Raw genomic sequence first — 15,633 nt, 5'->3', positions numbered from 1 at the left:
TTTTTCGGGGAAACTCTCTTCCGCAAACATACGCCAGCGCCGACGCGTAAGGCAATTCCGGATACGTTGAGCTTGTGACCACACCATTTTCGACGTATATGTAAACTAACTAACTTCATAAGAAAAGTCGTGCCATCTGGCTAAAAGGTCACACATTACGTCCTGATGTCCCTGTTATGAAAATAAAGATCAGTTAAGCCTTACCCTGCATATTTTAAATATAATTGTATTAATTTGCATTAGAGGCCTTTCGGACAGAGCCCAATCATCAGTGATGCCATTACATATTCAAAACAAAGCAGTTACAGATGATGGGCTCTGCTCGAAAGGCCTCTGATGCAAATTGATTAAATTATATATATAAAATATTCAAGGTAAGGCTAAGCTTGTCTTTGTTTTCGTAATTTATTACACCTTCCTATTTGCGATAAAGTTCGATGTCCTTGTTTCCTCCAAGTGCGGAACTTTAGGTTGGAAAATGACTGGGAAATTTCAGAAAGTTTCTTTTCCAACAAGTCAAAAACAAGAGCTTAACTATAAACTCAGAGCTATTAAACTATAGAGCTTATTTTAATTTTTAATACAATTAATCAACCCAAGATTTATAATAAATCTATATTCGTAATTTTAGTTTTACTAATACTAACTTTCTACAAATGAAATTTGATAATATTTTACTTCATATTTGAGATTTCTATAATTATTGTGCTAAGGATTATTATAACATGAGGATATCAGCCAGAACGAGTAGAAGCTGCTTTATTCATGATCATAGAGCTCCTCTGAGAGTCAATTGAGTAAGCCAAAAGTTCCTGCAAATCATACGACGATATAATCAATGATTTGCTGAGCGGAAAGCTGATTCTTAGTTTTTCTGGGACAGCATTTTATAAGACACAAACGTTGACCACGTTATGGATTTTTAATAAATCGTTAGTTGAGAGTTTTCCAGAAAGTATAATGCTTAGAAATTATAAAATTGAAACTTTACATGCGCATTTTGACAAACCTGCTTCCCGACAAATAACTTAAGTGCACGGTAAATGATAAACTGATCGTCCAACTTACCTGAAACAAACATAAAACAACAAAATTAACAATAAGTAGTAGTTCTTCTCAAGAGGAAAAATACTTCACAAATTACATTGCGACGTTTGCAAATCATTCAAATCGTCGATTTTCAGGCGAAAGAACGTAAATCCACTCTTAGGTTGCACAATTAGCTTAAAAAATTACTTTTTTTACAAACATATGACTAAGGAATTTCTGTCCAATATTTTGCTGATTTTTGCGGGTGATGAAAAGAAAAATCAGCAGCAGTTTTATTTGAAAATGGACAACAGTTTCCCAGTAAACGAAAATTTTACAAGTTAAAATTTTGCACTGTTGAATGTAGTTACGTTATTTCGTCAGAGATACGACGTAATATCAGAGTGCAAAACCACGGATCTCCATGGCAATGTTTCAAAATTTCCACTCCCGTTTGATTTCTTGACAAGCCAACTTTATGGCTTAAAATTTATGCAGAATATTCTCCTGACAGAGAGGAAAAATCAAAGAAGTTTTCAAGAAATTACATTGTCTGGTTTTCTAAGAAAAAAATGAAGTGTGACAGGTATACACAAAAAAAAGATTGGTAGAATTTACCATGTCTTCACGTTGTATTTCACACAGCGTTCATTCAGAGTCAATCCTGCCAGAAAAAAGGTAAACGTTACTATAAACTGGTACAGGTTATCATTCCTCTAGCAGAATCGACTTGAAGATCGGTAGAATTTACCATTCCTTCACGCTGTGTGAAATACAGCGTGAAGGAATGGTAAATTCTACCAATCTTTTTTTCAGTGTAGTCTGCAACGTCGCAAGCGGAGATACGTTGTTTCGCACTTTGCCCATCGAAGTTCAAAATTCTCAACCCTGAAAGGACTTCGCGACTAATTTATAGGGTACTTTTTATTAGGATTTATAGGATACTTTTTTTTCTTCTTCTTCTATTAATTGTTCTTGTTTTGCCGGTTGAAAGTGCGGGTGTGATCCCTGCGAAACGTCTCGGGTTTCTTATTTTATTTTATGTGTTTCTTTTTATTATTTGCGGCCTTAGTCCCGTTTTAAGTTGTTTCTCTGTTAATGTTTCGGGCCGATTAAGTTGTTTTTTCTATTTTTATAGGAGAAAAGAGCCATAATTCGATTGCTATTTATTTACTAAAAGGAACATGTTACTTCAACAACGGAGACTTCAAGTAGAGTTGGAAAGTGTGCTTAGTGTAACGAGCATGAGATGAGGGCCGAGAAAAGGGTTGTAAAGCAAAATGGCACGAAGGGGAGGCATGGTTTGCTCACCTGGGGAACGAACGGAGTTGATCGGAAAGTAATAGCCTGACACGCGATTAGGCATGCAGTTATCTCCTTGCTTCCGATACATGTTCCTCCTTTCAATTTCACCTCCCGTCCAACCCCCTCCGATCCCTTGTTATCGAATAGACGTATTTATGCTCGTAGGAGCTATGCATGTTGCATACAAACATACCTAATTGTGCGGCATGCAAATCCTTTGAACATGCTTCTTTTTGATTTAGTAATTCATTTTCGCATAATGGAAAATTTGCACGCAAATTTTTTATTGCTTCATCTGAGGGTCCGTAAAGCTGATTTCGAAGATATTCTGTACATGATAAAGACTGTGACTGGAGGCTAAGGGCCTTTCTTCCCCATGGCTTCTAAAATTACTGATTTTTATAACTTTTTCTTACTCGCTTCCTTGATATTTCCTATATGTTTACTGATTTTTATAATTTTTTTTTTTACTTGCTTCCCTGATATTTCCTACATGTTTCCTGATATACATGCAGAACTTCTCTGATCAAAATCCGGGATGACCTCTTTTTTTCCTCTCAATTATCTGAAGAAAAAGTAGAATTTGTCGCCAAAGGTTCGGACAAAATAAACATTTCCATCATTCAATTTCGTTGTTTTAAGCCGAGACAACTCGGACCACCAATTTAAAAAGAACAAAATCATCTCAAGGAAAAGATTATAATAATTTTAACTGAATTTCAGGCTGATATTTGTGCCAGCCAGGGATGTGATAACAAAAGCTAGAGGTGCGGTTGACTCGACCACGTTTGGACTGAATTTTGCAATTAGGAACTACAATCGCACACACACATCACTGATGAAAGCACTTATCTGCGTTGGTATACTTATGGCACATATATCGTCTTCATAATGAAATAGAAATAGTAGTCCTTTATTGCAGGACGTGGTTCATTTCTAGCTGACTCAACCATACCTCTGCTGGTTCAACTACATTATTCTGCCTGGTACAAAAATCAGTCAGAGATATTGTTGAAGTCATGATTCAATTTTCCATTTCGGAGACGAAAGAGCGGAAATTTGCCCCTAGTTATGAATTAAATCACTACCCACGTGTTATCTCTTCAAAACACGATGGAACCAACTCACAAGGTGGAAAGTTTGGAGATCAACTCCTGAACAAGATATACGTGTTTGATTAACATTGTTCAAACGACAAAAATACAAATCTAGCTTCCAATTGATCTTTGATAAAAATGCATGTTAATATCTGGTTGAGCAGTTTATTTTCAAACTTCTTCATGTGTAAATCGTGTTCTAAGTATAATTTTAGAGAGAAAGCATGTGAGGTTTTTCTAGGTCAGACTATGTCCAGTGGCCCATTCCAGATTGAAGTGCTGGGTGCAGTAAGGGTTCTGGGTTATGGTGTTTCAGATTCTCCGCTGACGTTTCATCCAGAATGATTAAAGGAAATGTATGGAATTAGTTAAAAATTTTACTGAATTTACTTCATGATTTTACAATGCTGAAAGCAATACTGAAATTTCAGAAAATTGTCCCCTTCAGTTTCCTCTCTAAAATTGAAATTAGCAGTAAAGACTAGGGAACACCGCAATCAAGAAATGACTTCGCTGCACCCAACGCCTAATCTCATTTAAATAACTCTAGATTTTCTTAAATATTTTCAATAGCAGGAAAAAGTAGCATGGCTCCTGAGTCAAGACTCTTAAACAATTTTTCATGAAAAATTACTTTTGATTCCATCGAAATTTTGCTTCAATCACGAGTCAAGTCTTTTAATCCAAGCGGATTTCCCTTTGACTCAAGCAAAAATCCGACTGAATCAAGAATTTTTTCCCTGTCAAATTTTTTGAGAGTCTAGGCTCTGGATCCAAGGGACTTTTTTTCTAGTGGACAAAGGTGAGTCAAGGGTTTTCCAGATCCTCACGGAAAAAAGAGCTTGGGGATTGGATTATTGAGATTGGACAGAGGGTTGTAGGATAATATAGGCATTTCCGATTGCTTCCGGTAGTGCCCAAATAATTTAGGTTACTAATCCAAATGTTGCGGTACTACCCCACCTTGAGTTGCGTTACCACAATTAATTGGAAAAGTCTATACCATCCGACAAGAAGTGATAGTTCCACAGTTAGTAGTTCACAGTAGTCCAAGGAGGACCCCTAACACTTTTTTCCGTGATAATCCCTGGTTTTCCTGAATGTTCCCAATCCATGATGAATTGAGGGGCTTGGAAGACAAGGCGCATACGTGCAGTTTTTGATATTTCGAGAAAAATGTGTTTGAAATTTCAAGATTACATGAATCTTTGTGGCAGAAAGAAAATTCGAACTGACTTTATGAGGCTTGAAAATTGGAATTTGGGAGCGAATTTTTCATAGAGTATGCATTAAGACCAATTTTACTTAGACTCATTAATAACTCAATTTTTTCAAAAATTACTTCTGCGCCTTGTCCTCCAAGCTCCTTAGCGGCCTGATTATTGAAACTATTTCAGCACGAGAAAACAAGACATAGCCCTATCTTAACTAAACGTATTTATGCCAAAAGGAACTATATCACACGCAAACCCTATGCACATAGTTCCTTTTAGCATAAATACGTCCAACTATGCAATATATCGCATTTCAATGTCTTATCGCACGGAGAAAAGAACCTCGTGCGTGGGACCCGAAGTTTAGATCATATGGATCTCTAAAGTTTTCAGATTGAGCATCTGAACACTTTAAGTCTAGCTGTCGAGGTTCGGATCACACATCTGAAACTTCAATCCTTACATCTGAAACTTCAATCCTTACATCTGAAGTACTTCAGATGTAAAAATGTTTGTACATGATGAATGAATGTAACGAAGTTTTTCGGATGTTAGAACCGACGTTTTTCGGATGTGAAAACCGAAGTACTTCAGATGTAAGAACTGAAATTTCAGATGTGTGATCCAAACCTCAGCAGCTGGACCTTAAGTGTTCAGATGCTCAATCTGAAAACCATATGAGATCCATATGACCTAAACTGCGGGTCCCACGCACGAAGTTTTTTTCTCCGTGCGGGCTGCTTCAAACTTTCAAATATCGGCTCGCGGTTCAGGTTTCTGCACATCCTAGGACAGTCACAGCGAAACAAAAAAACCGAGATTTTTCCGGATCCGTGACGTTTCACGTTCCTCCGAAGATTTTTTAGGGAAAAATGGGTCGCTTACGGGGAAGAGCGTGTCGCCGGCGCTGACCTGGCAAGGGCGAACTCGCCGAAGTACTCGGTCATAGCAAACATGATGAGGCGGCGAGCGAGGACACATCCCAGGAAGCAGTCGAGATCGCGGGCACGCACTTATCCACGGGGGCTCACGCAGGGTCAAGGTCACGCACCCTTCGTCGCGCGCTCAAGTCGCGGGGTCACGCACTCATCGCGGGGTCAAGGTCACTCGGGGGCAGATGCGGGAGCGATGACGTCACCCGCGCCGCGGGAGGGGGCGGGGCCGCGGGGCGCATCCGGGGATGCAAGGGGCGACACGAGATTCACGGGGCGCGGACGGACCAACTCGCACGGGGCTGCTCCGTGTGGCGGGCGCCCTCCAACTGGGGCCCGCGACGGCCCCGCGCCGGGTAGGCCACCGCGCATCCCGCCCCCCGACCCCCGAATCCCGCCGAGTATGCAGCCACCCGCCGAGCCGGGCGGGTTGCAGCCCCGCCGAGGCGCGCCCTCCCGCGCCCGGCTTCCCGACGACGGCGAGGATAAGCGTCAAGAGCTCATTACCGTCCTCGGGTTAAAACGCTGTATGCTGCCGGGCTAAGGAACAACGCCGTACGAGCCATCAGGCGTTGCCAAATGGACGTATTTCTACCAAACAGAACTATGTGCATTATTACGTGAGCCCTCTTACAAATACATTCATATGGGTCTTAGGGCTCATGTCTTAATGCACATAGTTACATTTGGTAGAAATACGTCCAAATTTCCTTCAACAAATCACGAACACACTGGAAAAAAACTCATTGGATCTAGATTCCAGACTCTTAAAAACATGGACAAGAAAAAATACTCTTGATTCAATTGGATTTTCGCGTAAATCAAAAACCAAGTCTCTTAATTTGAGCGGATTTCCTTTTGATTTAAGCTTAAATCTGCTTGAATCAAGAGTAATTTTTCTTGTTAATGTTTTCAAGAGTCTGGACTCTAGATCCAATGTGTTTTTTTTCCAGTGTAGTTGTATATTTTCTCCTGTCAAAAACTGAAAGTCTCAAAACAAACATTTTTTGTGAAAAGAAGGGTTGAATTTTATTTTCTACATTGAGCCTTATGCGAGAATAGAACTTTAAACCTCTTTTTCTCAGTTTCAACTTAATGTGGGTTGGTTCCTTTCTGATGAACTTTGGAACCTCTGGTTCCTTTCAAGAGTCTGGACTCTAGATCCAATGTGTTCATTCCCAGTGAGGGTGTCTACTAAAACAAGCAGGCAAAAAATCAGTACTTTTTTAGTGCATTCCCAAGAAATTTGGTACCTCTTCAACAGAAAAATTCAGAACTTTTTTAGTACCTCCACTTGAGGAGATTCGAGAAATTTGAATTTCTCGCTCAAATTGCAATAAAATGACAAAAAAGTGAGTAAAATTCCGGACCTTCCTACGAGATTTCCGCACTATTTCAATACTTCCAGACCGCCCTTAAAAAATCAGTACTATTTCCTGAGTTTCCCGAAATTCTGGACTTGTAGACACCCTGCACGAATTTTCAGGTAAATCTGTGAATTTTTCTCCTCCGATTCTTCACAGGATTTCGACACATGCGCAGTATCGACTTCACGTGATGATTCATGCACTGGGTAATTCAAACGCGTTGATGAAAAATGATCATAATAAAATGATTCAGACAGGGAATTTAGGTTCCACACGCTACAAATAAACTGCTAGCACTGTCGCGTTTACTTTTACAGCGACGGGGTTTCCGGCACTCCGTCAACGATTTTTCGTCCGCACACCTGTTTTGTCCAGGAGTTTACGTCCTCGCTTGAAATAAGCAACAGTGACTTGGTCCAAGTGTCATATTTTAGTCCGTATGTAAAATTATATTGACAATGATGAGATGAGAAAATTTAGAGAAACGTAAGAGTTGTTGTTGTAACTCATTTTTTAAGTGAAATGTTATTTCCTTCTTTTGATCAATATTTTTAAATTGTCATGGGTGAATATTTGGTTTTATTTCCATCCTTTAAATTTTCGATGAAAAAAAAAACATATGAATACATTTTTTTTAAATGAAAATATTACTTTATTTTTAAAACATTTACATTTTTCAAACGTGGCAAATATTTGTAAAACCTTTTTCAAGCGATGGCATCGATGTTAAAGTCAATGAGCAATAGTTGTGTCGAAAGAAACTATGCGCAAATGAATAAGAGGGAAAAAACCGAGAAGCACGCAATCTTCGGTTTTAGCCGATCTGTACATCGATCTTTCAGAGTCAAATACGTCCTATTTTGAGCGTTTGGTTGCGTTCACGCCATGCTGCAGCACAGTAGAAGCACAAAATATAAAAGAAAAAATTAATGTGCTTTGAAAATCATTAAATACGACAAGGAAACACCTTAATATTTACAAAACACACATTAAATTTTCCTTTCATATATCGACGGTGAAAGTCGGCAATCACATAACTCGGTTTGCGACGTCGCAGACTTCCTGTCATACTTTATTTTTTAAACGGAAAACTACTCAACGGTAATTCTTTAAAACTGCCGTGATTTTTCTTCTATGTGCGAGGAAAATTCTGCAAAAACTTCAAGGAATCATGTCCATTTGTTCCCCTTTAAAAAAATAACATAGTTGCGGAGATTTTCAGACACCGCAAACGAGTTATGTGATTGCCGACTTGCACCGTCGATATATTATTATATATATTTTTTTATCAATTTAAATTAAAGTAATCCAAGCAGAGTGTGCAAACATATAAAAATCATGAGTTGAAAAACGCTGACTCCGCGAGTTTAAAGCGGAGTGATGCGACGTGCTGCCAGCACGAAACGCGCACTGGCGCCTCCAAACCTAAGCAGATACATCACGCATTGCGCAATGCTTGAGGTATCCCTTGGGTTTGTAGGCGCCAATGCGCGTTCCGTGCTGGCTGGCTGGCTGGCCGCGCCGCAGCGTGCCACGTGCAGCGGCGCTTCATATTTCACAATAGAGGTGTTGTACAGTATTATACGAAATTAAAGGCACTCCAACATACCAACAATAAGAATGACAGGCATCTTTTAAGAGTACGGAATTTTCCTTGCAAAATAAGTCCAGATAAGAGAGATGAAGGACCATTCTTGAGTATGCCGTCAAGAGGATTTTATTTGGAATCAAAAATAAAATAGGTGAACAAAAGCGGATTTCTGCTTGATGTAAGTGACTTTCCTTTTTCTAAAAGCATCTTTTCTTCTTTAAGAAAACATCATTTTCTTTATTAACTCATAAGCATAACGTCGTAAGCAATTGTCGTTTGTATTTACATGTGGACCACTTTACTTTGGGACTCAAGTGGTAAGTGAACCAAAACTCCCCTTCCGAAAAAACGCGTGGACGTAAACTTCTGGAAAAAACAGGTGCGCGGACAAAAAATTGTTGACGAAATGTCCTATAACCCAGCGACGGACGGACACGTAGAAAAAAACGCGTTTAAATGAAACTTCCGAAGTCACCACGCTGCGTAAGACGTGATCGAAATCTCTATTCTGTTCAATGGTGAAGGATAACAGTAGGATAGTACCTGCACATCGATTGTAAAAAGCGACCCGTTCTGAGAACGGCGCGCTTAAAAGGCTTAAATCGATGCAAATCACACGCCAGAAAAGTTTGCAATGATCGGTGAAATAGTTCGCCTACGTACGTAAGATGGATTACATTCTGCAATAAGGAACCACTATCTCTGGTTCTCTAATATAAGCATATATCTGCATAGGAAAACCAACGCTATGTATGTTGTCCAGAAATAGTGGTTCCTTATTGCAAAATGTAATCCAAATTATCTTTCGTCTCTCTCTCTGCGTGAACCTGAACCGTGAACTAAAAACTGCCCACGGATTCGATTAATTTGAGAAAGCGAGTTCCAAACTACACAAATTGGTAATTGAAAAGAGGTTTGCAAACTGTCTTGATTTGCTCATCGTGATTTTTGTGCAGTTTTACCGATAGATGGACCGCATTTTGCGATAAGGAACCACTAATTCTGGCTCAATTTAGAAACAACATCCATGCCATTGATCTCCATATTCTGATACGTGCTTTTATGGGAGAGCTAGAAATAGTGGTTGCTTATTTCAAAATGTAATCCAGATAGTCTGCATTTACTTAGCTGCGAGCCAATTATTGAAATTGAAATCAATAAAGCGATTATGCGCTCGATTGCTCGTTGGAAGTGTCTCTAACTGCCATTGATTGTATGTGACGGAATTTCCAATCAAAATTTAAGTAAAATATCCATTACTTTCGTCGGATGTGTTTCTGATAATCTGAGTAAGTATTTAATGACACACGATGAGAGGATGTTTGAATTCATAGGGTGTGCGTCGGAGAATCTGGATGCTTGAATCATACTATAAGCTCCGAGACCTCCTATTTGCTTATCTGGTAACGCTTAGTTCCAGCGTTCTACCGCGCTGATTTTCATGATTTTTTCCGTTATCGACGGGCAATTGCCTCTAGATGAGCCCATTGTATTTAGATTTTGAAAATATAACACAGGTTTTCTTATATTACGTGGTAAAGTTGCAAATTCTCCCAATTAAACGATGCAAATGTTTCAGTTTTTGTCACAGTTCGCTCGAGCGTTCTACTGGGCCAATTTCCATGATTTTTGCGGTTATCGACAGACGATAGTCCCTAGATGAGCCAGCTCTAATCGGCTTTTGAAAATAGGACTCAGGTTTCAGGATACAGAAATCGATGGCTGAATCGAATGTGAGGTTTCTTCCAAACACTACTCTGCTTTCATTTCTCTGACTTTTGCCGATTTTTGGGTTTTAAATGGTTCTTTAGGCGATGCGCAGGGGCTATCATCATTTTTTTTTGCTAAAAATTCAAAATCTGCCGAGATTTTTGACCTAACCGATGCGATATAGCGCATGCCTGTTCGACCTCGTCACTTGAGCTTGACGAATCACCTTTAACTCAGATGACCCAAAAAAACACCATTGAAAAATCAACTGGAACCAATCTAGCACCTGTAATTTTAATTTCTCAGCAGCGAATTGGATAAACGCTACCCGAGCGCTTCATTCAAGCAGATGTTACGTTAGCACCAAGCACCCCCGTGTCCCCCGCCAACACCCGACACTTGGCGACAAAAAGCGGAGAGTACATAAATTCATGCCCCACCGTTGCGGGGGAGCAAACACATTCGTTGGCCCGTGAGCAACATTCAAATGAATACTCTGGCAAATTTCGTCGGTTCTTTGACGTAAGGGTGTATCCCAATCTCTACGTGAGCCCTGTTTTACGTATGGATCCCTGCCTTCTAGGGCTCATGAGATAATCGAGATACACCCTTTCGTCAGGGAGCAACGATTTCACCGACTCGGGCTTCGCGCGCGCGTCTTCAAGAAACGAACAAAAAGAAAAAATAAAGCAGGAGGAAGAAGAGTAAAAGAGTCGACTGCAGTAGTTGACTCTCCTAAAAAAACGCTGGGTCGAGGGGTGAGATTGAAACTCGTCGAGATGAAATTTAATAAATGCAGTAATGAAATTGAGGCTCGCCTTGAGTGGGGCGTCACGGATTCCCGTTGCCAAATGGACCATTTAATTTAAGTATTCTGATACACGGATTGCATTTTGCGAAAAGGAACCAAGAGCATTCCAATGTTGCTAAAATTGTGCATCTTCTTTTGTCTCGGAAGAAAAATCTGATTATCCATCAACAGATTCTATTTTCCTCGCTAATACTGTAAATTTAAGACAAAAATTATCCTGTAAATTTCATATGTTTTCATGGTTTCAGTAATTTTATTGCGAAAGCTGAAGTTGCACAATCTTAGCACCATTGCAATGCTTCTAGTTCCTTTTTGCAAAATGCAATCCAACTTACAATCCGTGCAAAAAATTCTGAAATCATGCAAAAATTTGAATGCACAAAGATAATTTTCGTCTTGAATTCATAATTAATCGGGAGTAAAGATAAAACTTGTTAGATGATCAGTTTATAATTGCAGGATGATAAAAACTTGCACAATCTTAGCAACATGGGAATGCTCATGGTTCCTTTTTGCAAAATGCAATTCACCTGTTCCTGCTTCGAAATTTCACGGAGGACATAATTTGCGCAACGGAAATTGCTGAAATTAACTCTTAACTGGACCGCCTTAAGCAGAAATGAACCAAATCAAGCCACATTAGCTATTGTCAAATTTAATTATGCAATTGAATTTTTACATGAAAATAGTTGCACGGATTTTTTGAAAATTTCAGTGAAGTTTCTCCTCTGATGGTACGAAGCAAATTTCTTAAATATTCAAAAGAATCCGCACAAACGTTCTCTTGGAAAAAACTTAATTGCCCGGTTAAATTTGGCGAAAACGGATGTGGCTTGCTTCTTTTCTTCTAAACGCGGTCCAACTAAAACACTAATGTTTTTAATCGACATTAGTTAGAAAATATTTCGATGGTGAAACTACAGCTTTGCGTACTTTGGATTGCGGCGTTGCAGACTTCCTATCATATTTTAATTTCTACAGTAAAAAATACTGGATACCATTTTTTTTAAAAATGTAAGTGCTTTTTCCTCTCCTTATGAAGCATATTCTGTGAAGACTTCAAGCCATGATGTTGGTTCGGTCTCCTTTTAAAATATAAACTAGTAGCGGGCGCGAGATTCTAACCGTGATACGCATTCTTGTAGTTTCACCGTCGATTTGGGATCTCTCAAGAAAAAATCAGAGTGTACTTGAGTCAAATCGCGCACTACAACGGTTTTGGCAGGTTTCCTAATCGAAGAGAAATTCTGTTCCCTCATCATATCCTTTGTTGTTCAAAGTGTAAACAAAGAGAAACAGCTGAGCCCCAGCATCGATAATGAGGTTGTCATTTTTTTCAGTTCCCGCACAAACGAGCATGCAATGAATGATGATGTATGTATTTTGAAATTTATAATGCGTGAAAGGTTGGCGACACGGGGTAGAGGAGGAGATCAGAAGGTGCCAATGGAGATGTTGCATGTGTGAGGAATTTGCGATTTGACTGTTGATTCTTATGCAAAAGTTCGCAAGAAACACGATGGTGCCACTGGTTGTCTCTGAAATCAACTCCCAAGCTCAAAAAAGCTCTCGAGTTGAGGCCAAAATGGAGGGAATATCCCACGCTATCCTGAGAGTCCACCTCTACATCAAGACAAACTCTCCATGCAAAGATAAGGAGCAAATACATTGATAGGACTGCCACCTTATTTGGGGACTCTTAAACTGACATCACGGCAGCCCCGTCTATGTATTTGCTCCCTTTCTTTGCATGGAGAGTTTGTCTTGATGTAGAGGTGGACTCCCAGGATAGCGTGGGATATCCCGTCCATTTTGGCCTCAACTTGAGAGCTTTTTTTGAGCTTGGGAGTTATGATTTCAGAGAAAACCAGTGGCACCATCGTGTTTCTCGCGAACTTTTGCGTTGGAATCAACAGTCAAATCGCAAATTCCTCACACATGCAACATCTCCATTGCCTGATGATCTCTGGGAGGATAGGGGGCAATGGCGATTGGGCGTCGCAGAGCGCGAGGCTGCGCTGTGAAAGCGGCTTAATGTATGTATAATGCGTGGATAACCTTAGTGCGTCTTTATCATGCCCCAATTTTCCAGGAAATTGAATTTTTGATGGAAGATCCAGTTTTTGAGAGAAAATCTCGATCACCCGCCGGAGATGGCAGGGTAAAGGGGAGATGAGATCATTTTTGGCCTCATCGTTGAGTTGGTTCATAATATGTAGGCTCATCATGAAGCTCCTCGAGAAAAACGAGAGAAGGTATACAAACATCAAGATATCGAACAAATTTTGCTAAATTACTGATTCCGGTTTGAATTTTGGCACTACTGTTCTTTCACCTCGTCTACTTGTAAACCCTAAAATACAAATGGACCGCGTTAAGCAGAAAGGAACCAAGCCACATCAGCCATTGCCAAATGTAACTGGGCAATTTAATTAATTACATGAAAACGGTGAAGTGGATTTGTTTGAACATTTCAGTGAATTTTCTGCATGTTACAAGGCAGATCCCCTAAAATTTTCAAAAAAATTCGCACAAACGTTCTTTTGTAGAAAATTAAAAACCTCAGTTAAATGTGGGAACAGCCAATGTGGCTTGGTTCCTTTCTGTTAAACGCGGTCTAAATAGAGGTAAGCGAACGCAAAATACTGCATTTGATTAGTGAAATCGATCGGCGAGTTTTCGCATTTGCACACTATGAGCTTTTATTCAAGTTTTACATACTAGATTCTTTGAAGATACACAGCTGTAACGTGCTTCTAGGGGTTATAGGACAATTCGTCGATTTTTTGTCCGCGCACCTTTTTTTCCAGTTGTTTACGTCCACGCTTTTTTTCGGTGGGAGAGTTTCCTCCACGTACCTATTAAGACCCAAAGCCAATTGGTCCACGTGTAGAAACAAAGTCCACTTAGTGCACATGGCAAAAAGAATTCGTCTCGGCGCAAAGCAGAATCAGGTCTACGAGGCCTCAACAAGGAAACCTTGGAAAAAGATCCGCCGTCGCTACTTCGGTGCCGGAACAGTGCGGACGAACTGCAGTGAGAAGACTAGGTTTGGGCGCCATAAAGAAATAGATGGAAAGAATTCGAAATTAAGAGAGGGAAACCAGGAAAAGGAAACAAGTTGGATTTTGCAATCGCTAGCGATAGCAATATTCGTCATGGGAACGTTAGCTTCTGGGATATGAAAATGTTAAGGTACAGTTCGTTTGTAGTATCTTCTGAATTGAAGGGGCTATGTAATTTTGTGTTGACATCTCTTTTTTAACATTTTTAATTATTTTCTTTGCATACAAGAAAGCTGTTATGTACCAATTATTTATTTTCGTTGGATTATATATGGTTTTCGGAAGTTAACGCATTTAAGTTTCAGGTTCGCTTTTTCGGCGTAAAGTATACGTAAGGTGTCCCAAAAGCACCGGGGCTTGTTCTGTAACTTCGAAAGTAAGATAGATACAGACATGATCTTGATTTCATTTTAAAGATCAACTCAATACCTATCGATTAAAACCAAGATCAGCTCAATCGGATAAAAATTGACCGAGTTATGGCAATTTGAAATCAGCGAGGAAAGTTTACGCCTACGGTTTTTAAGGAAGATTCTTCATCGCCGTAAATCGAAAAGTCGGCCGATAAAGTGATGCTTATTGTGTTTTTTTATTTTCGAGGTGTCATTTATCAACATTTTGTACCATCAAACACAACAGTTGACAGTGCGTATTATTGCAAAGTACTAAAGGAGTTGAGAATGCACATTTCCCGGAAACGGTCGGACTTGAAAGCTTCGTGGATACTCCATCAAGACAATGCGCGGCCTCACACATCGAGCTTAACACGTGAATTTATGAGTAAAAATGGAGTTGAAACAATCCCTCATCCCCCTAATAGCGCTGACTTGGCTCCATGTGATTTTTGGATGTTTCCCACGCTTAAAAAGGAGCTTCGCGGACGAAGATTCGTATCGAAGACCGAAATCCAGAATGCAATTCAAAACTTCTTCAACTCCATCCCAGAGGAAGAATTCAGGAAAACAATGTTGGATAAGTGGCAAGAGCGCATGAAAAAGTGCATCCGGTTTGATGGACGGTACTTTGAAAAGCAAAAGGAAATTATGGAAGATTCGGAGGAAAGTGGATACGAATATTAACTTTTTGAATCCTGGTAAGCGAAAAATCTTCCTAAAAACCGTAGGGGTAAACTTTCCTCACTAATTTCAAATTGTCATAACTCGGTCAATTTTTATTCGATTGAGCTGATCTTGGTTTTAATCGATAGGTATTGAGTTGATCTTTAAAATGAGACCAAAATCATGTCTGCATCTATCTTACTTTTGAAGTTACAGAACCAGTCCCGGTACTTTTGGGACACCCTACGTATGATATTTTTACTCTACACATATGCCCGAATACGCATCATAAGGGACCTATGTGCTTCCTAAGTTGCCAAGTATTAATTATTGTTAGATTATTGGTCTAAAACATTCAATACAACCAGTAAAAATTAGCTGTCCCCTACGAGATTCGAACCCCCGCTCCCACAAAAAGTGACACTCTCCCAGGATCAGAACGGTGTTGTAGTTA

General features: G+C 39.7%; 1 protein-coding gene across 1 annotated transcript in view; it reads right to left on the bottom strand.

Moving 5' to 3' along the window:
• Sh (Potassium voltage-gated channel protein Shaker) overlaps positions 1-5,893 on the bottom strand; it is a 513,106-nt gene extending 507,213 nt beyond the window's left edge. Inside the window, exon 1 of the mRNA XM_072305153.1 lies at positions 5,531-5,893. Coding sequence (XP_072161254.1) covers positions 5,531-5,601 — 71 coding nt within the window. The 5' untranslated portion in view covers positions 5,602-5,893. The remainder of the gene's footprint in view (positions 1-5,530) is intronic.
• Positions 5,894-15,633: the final 9,740 nt, after the last annotated feature.

Source organism: Bemisia tabaci, chromosome 10 (genome assembly GCF_918797505.1).
Source record: "Bemisia tabaci chromosome 10, PGI_BMITA_v3".
Taxonomy (NCBI): domain Eukaryota; kingdom Metazoa; phylum Arthropoda; class Insecta; order Hemiptera; family Aleyrodidae; genus Bemisia; species Bemisia tabaci.
The sequence above is the reverse complement of the archived record's forward strand: the minus strand, read 5'-3'. Positions and strand labels throughout refer to the sequence as shown.